This window comes from Girardinichthys multiradiatus, chromosome 6, assembly GCF_021462225.1.
Source record: "Girardinichthys multiradiatus isolate DD_20200921_A chromosome 6, DD_fGirMul_XY1, whole genome shotgun sequence".
NCBI lineage: Eukaryota > Metazoa > Chordata > Actinopteri > Cyprinodontiformes > Goodeidae > Girardinichthys > Girardinichthys multiradiatus.
In genome coordinates, this window is record NC_061799.1 from 45,951,036 (window position 1) to 45,962,659 (window position 11,624).

Sequence of the window (11,624 nt, forward strand, 5' to 3'; positions counted from 1 at the left end):
ACTTTGGGGTGTTTTGGAGGAGCGAGTCAGGAAACGTTTTCCTCCACCAGTATCACGTAGTGACCTGGCCACTATCCTGCAAGAAGAATGGTTTAAAATCCCTCTGACCACTGTGCAGGACTTGTAGATGTCATTCCCAAGATGAATTGATGCTGTATTGGCCGCAAAAGGAGGCCCTACACCATACTAATAAATTATTGTGGTCTAGAACCAGGTGTTTCAGTTTCATTGTCCAACACCTGTATATGCTTCCAATAGGTCAAATTATCAGGCAGCATAGGATAAATGTTCACTGTTACGCTGATGATACTCAGCTTTAATTATCCATAAATCCTGATGAACCCAACCAGTTAGATAGACTACAAGCATGTCTTGAAGATATAAAAACTTGGATTACTTTGAATTTTATGCTTCTAAATTCAGACAAGACAGAAGTTGTCGTCTTTGGACCGGAGTCTTTAAAAAAGAAATACATTAAGTGATATTACTATAAAAAGCTAAACCTGTTTAAATAAAAAAATAACAAATGTAATTTTGTTGGGGTAAACATTTTTGTGTAAACTGAGCCATAAAGTATTTCATTCATGTTGAGCCCTACTGCGCCTTTCTGGTTTAGGGCAGGCAGCTGCAGGAGACCTCAGTTTCAGAAAGAGCGCATGAAGGGTCAGAGGTCAGCAATTAAATAAATGTAGGTTTAAACTATACTATTTTAGTTACAGTTTGTAAAAGAGGTCATTTGAAGCAGAGAGTGTGTGTATTGCTTATTTCCTCCCAAATGTAATGCTCATTAGCATTTTTTATGAAACTAACAAATCTTTTGGAAACATTTATGAAATTATGTTCAAATAAAAAGCTAAAACACACAGCCATTAACAATCTCAATTCATGCTCCCCACAGACAAACATCCCCCACATTTTTGAAGAGCTTGCTACACCACTGAATGACACAGTTTGGTGCAGCTCTGACCTTCTGTGTGGAAGTTATTAAATCTTCATCTTTCACGGCGAGATGTACGATTTTGAGGCTTGGCCATCCCCACACGCTCTGATGCAGAAAAAAACTTTTGATAACTTTTGATCCCCAATGCCTTGAGAGTATACTGAGTAGGAGGAGTTTGCTCAGATACGACATGTGTGAGAGAGACAAAATGGCGGCCAACTTCCTGTGGGCTTTGGGCCATGGCTCCAAGAGACTTTATTGTTGGTCCTGAAACTGATGTGGAGCAAATAACATCATACACAGGTATCTCGGTGTTACCCTCGACTGTACGCCGAGGTACTGTACAAAAAGGGCAAGAGTAGACTATTGTTTCTGCAAGTTCATGTCCTTCACTATTTGTAGTAGGGTCCAGATGTTCTATCAATCCACTGTGGCTAGTGCCATCTTCTTTGCTGTGTTGGTTAGTTAGGTAATTATTTATTTTTTCAGGGACTACGTACAGAAATATTATTCAGTAGAACAGATGTTTTGAACCAGACTTAGCTAAAGCTACTTTCCATCTGCAGTCCCTGGGCAAGTGTGCACAACAATAAAACTATTCACAATCCAAAATTACTATTAGCTCATGTATAAAAAGAGAAGGGGTCATACAGGTAGCAGAAATGGAGGGTGTGTTTGCACCTCAACCATAACTGAGCCGGTTTAGGCTAAACCTGACTCCCCCTTACTCCAACCAACAGGGAGGGAGGAAGGCTCCCTCCCTGATAAACTAAGCCACTCTAACTATAAGCTTTATCAAAAAGGAAAGTTTTAAGCCTAGCCTTAAAAGTAGACAGGGTGTCTGCCTCACGGACTAAAACTGGGAGCTGGTTCCACAGGAGAGGAGCCTGATAACTAAAGGATCTGCCTCCCATTCTACTTCTAGAGACTCTAGGAACCACCAGTAAACCTGCAGTCTGAGAACAAAGTGCTCTGTTAGGAACATATGGACCAATCAGATCTCTGATGTATGATGGAGCTAGATCATTAAGGGCTTTATATGTGAGGAGGAGAATTTTAAATTCTATTCTGGATTTAACAGGGAGCCAATGAAGGGAAGCTAAAATAGGAGAAATATGATCTCTCTTTTTAATTTTCATCAGAACTCTTGCTGCAGCATTTTGAATCAGCTGAAGGCTTTTAACTGCATTTTGTGGACATCCTGATAGTAAAGAATTACAATAGTCCAGCCTTGAAGTAACAAATGCAGGAACTAGTTTTTCAGCGTCACTCCTGGACAGGATATGTCTAATTTTGGCAATGTTCTGGAGATGAAATAAGGAAATCCTAGAAACCTGTTTAATATGGGATTTAAATGACATGTCCTAGTCAAAGTTAACACCAAGGTTTTTTACTTTATTATCGGAGGTCAATTTAATGCCATCCAGGTTAAGTGGTTGACTAAGCAGTTTCTTTTTTAAAGACTCCGGTCCAAAGAGAACAACTTCTGTCTTGTCTGAATTTAGAAGCAGAAAATGTAAAGTCATCCAAGTTTTTATGTCTTCAAGACATGCTTGTAGTCTATCTAACTGGTTGGGTTCATCAGGATTTATGGATAAGTAAAGCTGAGTATCATCAGCGTAACAGTGAAAATTTATTCTATGCTGCCTGATAATTTGACCTATTGGAAGCATATATATAGTAAAGAGAATTGGCCCAAGTACTGAACCCTGTGGTACTCCACAATTAACCCTGGAGTTTAAAGATGATTTATCATTTACATGAACAAACTGGAATCTGTCAGACAGATAAGATTTAAACCAGCCTAGCGCTGTTCCCCTGATCCCTACAGCATATTCCAGCCTTTTTAAGAGAATATTATGGTCGACTGGATCAAATGCAGCACTGAGATCTAACAGAACCAGAACAGACACAAGTCCATTATCTGAGGCCATAAGAATATCATTAGTGACTTTCAGCAGAGCTATTTCAGTGCTATGATGAGCTCTGAAACCTGACTGAAACTCTTCAAACAGGTCATTGCTGTATAAATGTTCACACATTTGATTAGCAACTATTTTCTCAAGAATTTTAGATAAGAATGGAAGATTGGATATAGGTCTGTAATTTATTAAATCATCTCGATCAAGCGAAAGTTTCTTAAGTAAAGGTTTAATTACAGCTAACTTAAAAGCCTGTGGTTCTGATCCATTTACTAAAGATAAATTAATCATATCTAAAATGGGGCTGGTAATCAGAGGGAACACTTCCTTAAATAATTTGGTTGGGATTGGGTCTAACATACAAGTTGAAGGTTTAGATGAAGCTAATATTTCTGATAACTCAGGAAGCTTCACAGGATCAAAACAGTCCAAACACAGATCAGGTTCTGCAGTTATTTCCAATGTTGTCTCACTTGCTGAGGATGAAGTAATCATCTTCAGGAGTATGTCAAAGATTTTATTTTTAATAGAATCAATTTTATTTAAGAAGAATCCCATAAAGTCATGACTGCTGAGAGCTAAGGGAATGAATGGCTCAACAGAGCTATGACTCTGTGTAAGTTTAGCAACTGTACTAAAGAGAAACCTAGGATTATTCTTGTTCTCTTCTATTAATGATGAGAAATAAGCTGTTCTAGCTTGATGAAGTGTCTTTTTATACAACAGTAGGCTATTTTTCCAGATTAAGTAGGAATCCTCTAGGTGTGTAGAGCGCCATTTTCTCTCCAATTTTCTAACATTGTGCTTTAAAGTACGCAGCTCTGAATTAAACCAAGGAGCCTCCTATGAATGATTACCTTCTTTTTCAAGGGGGCTGCATTGTCTAATGCATCATGCAATGATGAAGAAACACTATGAACAAAATAATCAATTTGTGAAGGGGCAGAAACAAAATTATTGCCCTCCACTGTGTTTTTCAGTGATAATGAGGAAATTAAAAGTGGAACAGATTCTTTAAAGGTTGTTACAGCATCGTCTGATAATGATCTACTTCATCCTTCGCCACCAAACAGGAAGTGACCACAGCTCCTGTTAGGAAGGTTAGATTTCGACCAAATTTTGAAGGCTTCTCGTCGAAGCAGAGGTCATTGTGAGTTTTGCAACGTCTAGTAGGGAAGTGTAAAATTGAGCAGCGGATTTCCCGGGTCACGACACAGGCTGACCAGCGTTAAGCTGCTTGCGGCTTTGTTTGTTACAATCTAAACTTGGGGGAGCATGTGGTTATTGAATAAGAGGGGTCCCAGGATGGAACCCTGAGGAACCCCACTTTAAACATCCTGAGTTGCATTAAAAAAGGGCAGCAAGTTGGGTTAGGTCAGTTTACTAAAATAAGCGGGCTCTTTCTGTTCCCTACTGGAATTTTTCTTTGTTTAAATTTATTTATCAATAATAATAGCTGCGTTATTTTAGTAAAAGAGAACATTGTGATGCCATAGCTAAATATTGTGATATTCAATTTTTCATTTTTGTATCCTTTTAGCGCCCTTCATGAGCATCGCAGCCACTACACATAATACATCCAATACTGGCATCCAGTGCAGTGAAGGTCCATCCAACAACCCAGATATATTATTGGCAGGCAGAATTTAATAATCTACCAAATATTGCATCCAAGTAGGTATTCATATTGCAATGACTGTGATTCAATATTTTGTACAGCTCTACCATGTTAAATGAATAGCTAAACATCTATTAAATCAGTTTTTATTATTGATGTAGCTTATTCTACTCAACATGAAACAGAATGCAATGAAAAACATAATTTGAAGTAGAATCTCTCCTGCCTGTGTAGGTTACTTGTAGGGCTTGTTAGATGTGACTTTAACCCGACACACTTCAATGTTTCCAGACATTACTGCATTTCCTGCACTCACTCACTCATCTTTCCAACGTGTGTCCTCGCTCAGTGTGGATGCTCAGACACACCTAACTTGTGTCAGGTGTGTCTTTACTTAGTTGTTCACTTCAAACTGTATAAAAGGACTCTGATCTTGACCAGAACCACTTTAGGTTCTTAACACCTCGTTATTGTCAGCTGTTCCTGTGGCTGAAGACTGGGAGGATCTTGTGCAAAGAAAACATCAAAAGGAACAAAAACCACCGCACAGACCGCAGCCACGTGACATCGTTTATTGTGACACAGGCTCCAACACTCCCATTTACCCAGAATTCATGATGAATTCTCCATTCACCAGCGGCGCCTACAGGTGGAGTCAGACCTGGCTTTATGCATCAGAACAACTGGCCCAGTTTAGTCCACAACCTCAGTCATGTTTACTCTCATTCTGTCTGACAGATGAGAGAACAGGAACCACAGGGAAACCCGAACAGGACCATATGGAACCTTGACTCAGTCCAGAACCCACCAGGTTTGGTTGTGTGCCGTCAGATATGGTGAGTGAAACCAGGATCCTTCTACTGGGCCAAGGCTAGGCTAATATTTCTCTGCATTGTGCTGAAATAAAGGAAGAAACAGAACCAGTCCAGCTTCAGCTCTTGGTTCTAGCAGAGTTCTGTTCTTTTCTGCAGGTACTGCAGGATGGAATCTGTTCCCTGCAAGGATCCCCACACTCTCTTGAGAGCTTCACACTCGCGCTCATTGGCTTGCTCCAGAGAACTGCGGCTGGTGTTCCTCATCAGGGCTTTGGACTCTTGTAGAACCTGCCGGACAGAACCAACCAAGTTAACCAGTAGCAGAATATGTTGGAATGTGCTGAGAAAGAGACGAACCTGAGAATCTACTCCCACCAGCTCTTTGACCCGCAGCATCACTTCCTGTGTGAAGGTTCCGGGCCACAGAACCTGCGAGACCAAACCTTTAGAACATGCCTCCTGAGCCGTTAACTTCCTGCCACCCAACAGCAGCTCGTTAGCCTGGAAGGACAAATGCACTCTGGGTATGCAGACGAGTCAGGGTGGCGCGTCAGGGTAATTTGGTGTGAGCAAAAAGCAGCCGTTAGAGAGGGGTAGGACTTACCGAGGCCAACCCCATGATGCGTGGGAAAGTGAAGGAGGAGCAGCCGTCAGGCGTCTGGCCACAGAACATGTACGGCGTCTGGAACCAGGCCTTCTCATTGGCCCAAACCACGTCGCAGAGAGGCAGGAGAGCAGCACCAAGGCCGAGCGCTGGGCCATTCACTGCTGCCACAATGGGCTTCCTGAACTGGATAAAGGTATTGACGAAAGTCCTGAGGAAGAGGACATGGAGGTTAGATGGTGTAATATTACTTACATCATGTCGTATCTCAAGGTTACCTGATGGTTTCAGCCATCTTGATGCTCTCCTTCTTCCTATCATCTGCCAGTCGTCTGATGAAATACAGGAAGTCAAGGCCACAGCAGAAGACACTGCCGACCGCACTGAGTAACACCAGCTTACTGTCATCAGACGCTGCTGTCGCCATGGCGCTCTGGATCTCCTTCATTACCTGTCAGACAGAGAGGTCAATACACTATATATGGCAGTAGAAGACTGGCCTGAAGTTTGAGAAAGGTAGGTATGGCCTCACCTCTGGATTGAGTGTGTTGTCCTCAGAGCTCTTGGTGGACAGCAGGATGTACGTGAAGCTGTCTTGTTTCTTCACAACGATGTCACGATAACGATAGGCACTCTCTGTCTGACGAACGCTGAACCTCAGTCGTTTATCAAACGTGGATCGGTCCTCTAGGCGACGTTTCCCCATCACTCCGGTCGCCCCGGTAACGCTATTAACAGCTGACATCCCACCTGCTGCAACAGCCTCCATCAGTGCCGAGTTCCCTGGAAGGAGACAAACCAAAGGACAGCTGATCAATAACTGATATTTTAAGCACCTAAAGACACGTCTGTTTTACCAATCAAACTGATAAAATCGATACTGATCTGTTGATCTGAGAACTGTCCGACAAATAGACGAGCAGACTGGATGTGAGGTTTCATCAACCCTGTGAATGAATTCAAGATTATTTTCTTTCTTTCATCTTATGATACTGTATGTGTAGAGGTGCCAAACGTCAGCCCTCAGGCCAGTGCCCAGCATGTTTCAGGTGCCAACACAGTGGAGACAAATAGTTAGAGTACATCCTCAGCATGTCATCAAGTTCTAGTCCAAAACATACAGGTCACGGCCCTTCGGGACTAACTTTGGACACCACTGGTAAAGGACATTCTGAGGGCGTAGAAACTTGTCTGACCGGTCTGGATTTAAAACTACAACTAAACTTGCATAGTTTGGAAAGAGTTAAGAGTTTCTTGCCTTAAAAGTAGAGAGTGGACCACCAAGTAACTAGAACGGGACTCTTTACCTTTCTTTAACATAGAAAGTACTCCTGAATCAGTCGTTTTTGCGTTTCTTGTGTGTCTGTGGTGGCAGACGGCCAGCCACACGGAGCCTGGTTCTGGTTCTGCTGGAGGTTTCCTCTCCACTGTTGCCACTTGTATGCTCAGTAAAATCAAGGTTTCCTTAGATGGAAAATGTTTATTTAGAGTAATAAACTGAAAATGACTCCATTGTTTTATAACTGGGATCTAACTAGAAGGAATGTAATTGACTTTGAATCTGTCTATGATTGGACTGAATGGACAAAGGTTCTGTTTATATGACAACGATCCATTGTGAGCAGGATTTAGTTTCCTGTTTCTGTTAACACGTCTACAGGACAACATTTAAATTACAATCTCTGTTCACACAGCAACAGTAGAGACGTGAAGATGGTGTAATTACCCCAACCTGCCACTAGGAGGTGGTAGGTTTTTTAAAACTCAACAACATGCGCAAAAACTTCCTGCTTTAAAAATGGGGGAGAAAATGAGCACTTGGATGGAGAACGGTTGTTAGAGTCAACAGAAAAGTAAGTACTCTTCGATCCGCCATTGTTATTGTCAGTCTCTTCTTCTGTCGGTTTTAAACTGGTTGGCCGTTATGTTTTGCGTCTGCACATAAATTTCCACTGATTTCTGTCATCTTGCGTATGGGCCGGGGCTTCACCATAAGAAATATTACATTTTCCCGTCTACATGACAACGGAGACCGGGACGTTTTAAAACCATTACACTCTGGAACCCGTTCTCAAATCAAGCCGATCTCACGGAAAACGTTCACCGTTGTCGTGGAAACGAACAGTAGAAACGCAAACTGAACTTTTCTGTTTTCACCAGAAAATGTCGTCATGTAAACGGATGCTATATATTGCTGTTAATGATTTTTTTTTGTTCAAAAGTACCTTGATTTAAAAAAAAATTCTGAAACGGCGCTGTATAAATAAATTGAATTGGAGATGGTCGACAATAAAAAGAGAACCGTTCATTCATTCATCTTCTATATTGCTTATTCCAGAGTGGATCACTGGGGAGCTGGTGCCTATCTCTAGCAGTCTACGGGCACGAGGCAGGGTTCGCCCTGGACAGGTCGCCAATCCATCGCAGGGCAAAAGAGAACCGGTTGCACCAAAACTTCAATTCAATTCAGTTTATTTATATAGCGCCAATTTACAACACATATCGTCTCAAGGTTCTTCACAACAGTCAGGTTCATACATTCCAATTAATCGTAACCATTGAACAGTTCAGTCAGATTCAGTTATTTATTCAAATTGGATAAAAAATTTTTCTATCTAAGGAAACCCAGCAGATTGCATCCAGTCAGTGACTTGCAGCATTCACTCCTCCTGGATGAGCATGTAGAGACAGTGGACAGTCACTGGTGTTGACTTTGCAGCAATCCCTCATACTGAGCATGCATGTAGCGACAGTGGAGAGGAAAAACTCCCTTTTAACAGGAAGAAACCTCCAGCAGAACCAGAACCAGGCTCAGTGTGAGCGGCCATCTGCCACGACCGACTGGAGGTTTGAGAGAACAGAGAACAAAACTGTGTCTCTTAGTAATTAATGTAACCGGGTCGATGAAAGGCCTCTGAGGGAACTGCCCCCTCAGCTTTGAAGACTTCATCTCTTGTGAATCTTCTATGTTCTTCCAGCAACAGTTAAATGGAATGGACTGTATTTATATAGCAATTTTAAACTAGAGCCAGATTCAACCAGTTCCACTTACAAACACGCTTTCCTACACCCATACGCAGATCAGAGTGGAGGGTTTAGTGCCTTGCCAAGGGGCATATCAACGTGGAAGCTGGAATAGAACTGACAACTTTCCAATTGCAAGACGACTACTCTTTCCACTGAGCTACAGGTTCTCCAGAGTTGTGCCTAGCAGGCTGTCTGGACTCAACTTTTTGACTTGGTGAGCTCAGGGCTTCAGACATGATGCTTTCATTGAACTAGTGGACTGATTGATGGAGAGACTGACCAACGGACTGAAGACCAATCGAAGGACTAACTGACTGACTGATGGGTGGAGACAGGAAGGACTAACCTGAGCCACAAAGAGAGTGGACAGCAGTAGGAGTCATGGGTGCCCTTGGAAGCGGCGGCAGAGGGTTCTGACTCCTGGGTCGGGTCCCCATACGGGCCCTCTCCTGCCCAGGGCCCAGCTGAACTCCAGCTGGTTTTTCCAGCAGAGCGACCTCAGGTGGAACCAGGTGAGCCTCCTGAGCACCGGCCTCCAGACTTTGAGCTGCTTCACTGGGAGATTCCTCTGAGTCCAGCCGGGAATTCATTGGACTCTTTGGAACAAGAATTTTGATGCCACTCTTAGAAAGATCCACGCTACGGCGGGCGGAGCCAACTGCAGGTGTCGACATCAAAGTGCTGCTGAGGGTGTCTGTGGGTGGAGCCTTTTGAGGACTGACAGTTGCTGGGCAAGGCAAGTGAGGCGAGCTGAGAGGAAGTTTAATCTGTACAGGTTCTCCAGGTGCTCCGCTGCCCAGGTCACAGCTGAGGTCGCAGCGGGTGGTGCTGGACACCAGCCTGCAGTGAGGTCTGTGGGTGGAGCTATAGTGGGGGCTGCGAGTGGAGCGTAATAAGGTGATGTCTCGCTGCTGCCCGCTGTACTGTCTGTTGAACTCATGCACATAAAACATGCAGGTTGACAGGTGACTCTCAGGCTCCCAGGTGTCCCCCTCTGAGCCGTACCCTCTCCACCTGACCAGATACTCCACCTTGCCCCTCCTGGTTTTCCTTTTGTCAATGACCCGCTCCACCTTAAGGACAGAAGAACAACATCATCATCATCATCATCATGAAGGTAATGCCTTCAATCGTTGCTTCTCATCGTTGAGTCTTGAAAACAAGACACTGAGCTGCCTGGAAACACATCTGGTCTCTCACACCATTTCAACCAATGTCCCTCTAGGTTCTGAGAGGGTTCTGACAGGTCCACCATTTCCCCTCTAAACCCTTATACGATTCTAAAAACTGTCCAGTCCCAACTGGGCTACCCGACCCGGTCCCCTTTAAAACTGTTTGGTCCGATCTAGGCTAATCGACCCCCTTTAAAACCGTCCGGTCCCAACTGAGCTAACTGACCCGGTCCTGTTAAACCTTTCCGGTCCCAACTGGGCAAACCGACCCAGTTCCTGTAAAAACAGTCCATCCCATCTGGGCAAACCGACCCGGTCCCGTTTAAACCGTCCGGTCCCAACTGAGCTAACTGACCCGGTCCTGTTAAACCTTTCCGGTCCCAACTGGGCAAACCGACCCAGTTCCTGTAAAAACAGTCCATCCCATCTGGGCAAACCGACCCGGTCCCGTTTAAACCGTCCGGTCCCAACTGAGCTAACTGACCCGGTCCTGTTAAACCTTTCCGGTCCCAACTGAGCTAACTGACCCGGTCCTGTTAAACCTTTCCGGTCCCAACTGGGCAAACCGACCCAGTTCCTGTAAAAACAGTCCATCCCATCTGGGCAAACCGACCCGGTCCCGTTTAAACCGTCCGGTCCCAACTGAGCTAACTGACCCGGTCCTGTTAAACCTTTCCGGTCCCAACTGGGCAAACCGACCCAGTTCCTGTAAAAACAGTCCATCCCATCTGGGCAAACCGACCCGGTCCCGTTTAAACAGTCCGGTCCCAACTGGGCTAACTGATTGCTACAGACTTCACTAAGTTTACAGTTAGCATGTTAGCCATACCTCGTATAACTCCTCCGTGGCCATGGAAACCGGGCGCGAGCTGTTGCCTGAAGCCTCTTCAGTGCGGCATCGGCATCGGACAAGGTTCAGTTGTCGGTTCGGCGCGGTCCCGGGGTGGTGTTTCTGTTCGGTAAGTGACGGGAAGTCAAGTTTTCTGTCTGTTAGCCGTTAGCAGTTAGCGTCACCTTCTCGGAAACCCCCTGTGCGACTGGCTGACCCTTCAGAATAAAAGCCTCTCAGTAGGTAAGTGGGTCAGCGTGGGGAGGTCACATGTATCAGCAGAGGCAAAGAACCAGCAGGATCATCTTTGGAACCCCAAGTTCTAACTTTAAATATGGAGGAATGACTTGATAACAGAATCAAAATGATGCAGAATTTGGTTCTCTATGGGACAAACCCATTCAGTAAATGGACATTATTAAACAGTTCATTTACCTTTAGGTACAAATAAAGACACCTTCACACCCCCACCTTCACTCTCTGTATTCCAGTAACGCATCAGTAAGTGAAACACATCATGTAGAGTAATTCAACACAGACAGCGTTAATTATGATGAGTTTCTCCTTCCAGCCAATGAAAACACTTGTAAGATTAGAATATTACACCAGACCAATAAGAACATTTTAATATAAAACTGTGGTCTTAAGTATTCTTAATACCTGCTGAAAGGTTATTTTCAAAAGGTTCTGTTAATCT

The 11,624-nt window shown here is 43.9% G+C and overlaps 1 protein-coding gene across 1 annotated transcript; it reads right to left on the bottom strand.

The window, feature by feature from the left end:
- Nucleotides 1–5,038: 5,038 nt before the first annotated feature.
- cdyl (chromodomain protein, Y-like) lies at nucleotides 5,039–11,147 on the bottom strand. Its single transcript, XM_047369498.1, has 7 exons — nucleotides 10,928–11,147; nucleotides 9,273–9,999; nucleotides 6,432–6,682; nucleotides 6,178–6,350; nucleotides 5,900–6,110; nucleotides 5,653–5,796; nucleotides 5,039–5,583 (listed from the first exon to the last, which is right to left on the bottom strand). The coding sequence occupies exons 1-7, from the start codon at nucleotides 10,949–10,951 to the stop codon at nucleotides 5,425–5,427; spliced, it is 1,689 nt and encodes a 562-aa protein (XP_047225454.1). The 5' UTR covers nucleotides 10,952–11,147; the 3' UTR covers nucleotides 5,039–5,424.
- Between the last annotated feature and the right edge of the window lie 477 nt (nucleotides 11,148–11,624).

Excerpts from the sequence above, each read along its gene's own strand:
- cdyl (XM_047369498.1), bottom strand. The coding sequence starts at position 10,951 with ATGGCCACGGAGGAGTTATACGAG. Across the intron at positions 5,797-5,899 it reads GCATCATGGGGTTGGCCTCG|GCTAACGAGCTGCTGTTGGG; the intron begins GTAAGTCCTACC and ends TTGTCCTTCCAG. Across the intron at positions 5,584-5,652 it reads TGGTGGGAGTAGATTCTCAG|GTTCTACAAGAGTCCAAAGC; the intron begins GTTCGTCTCTTT and ends TCTGTCCGGCAG.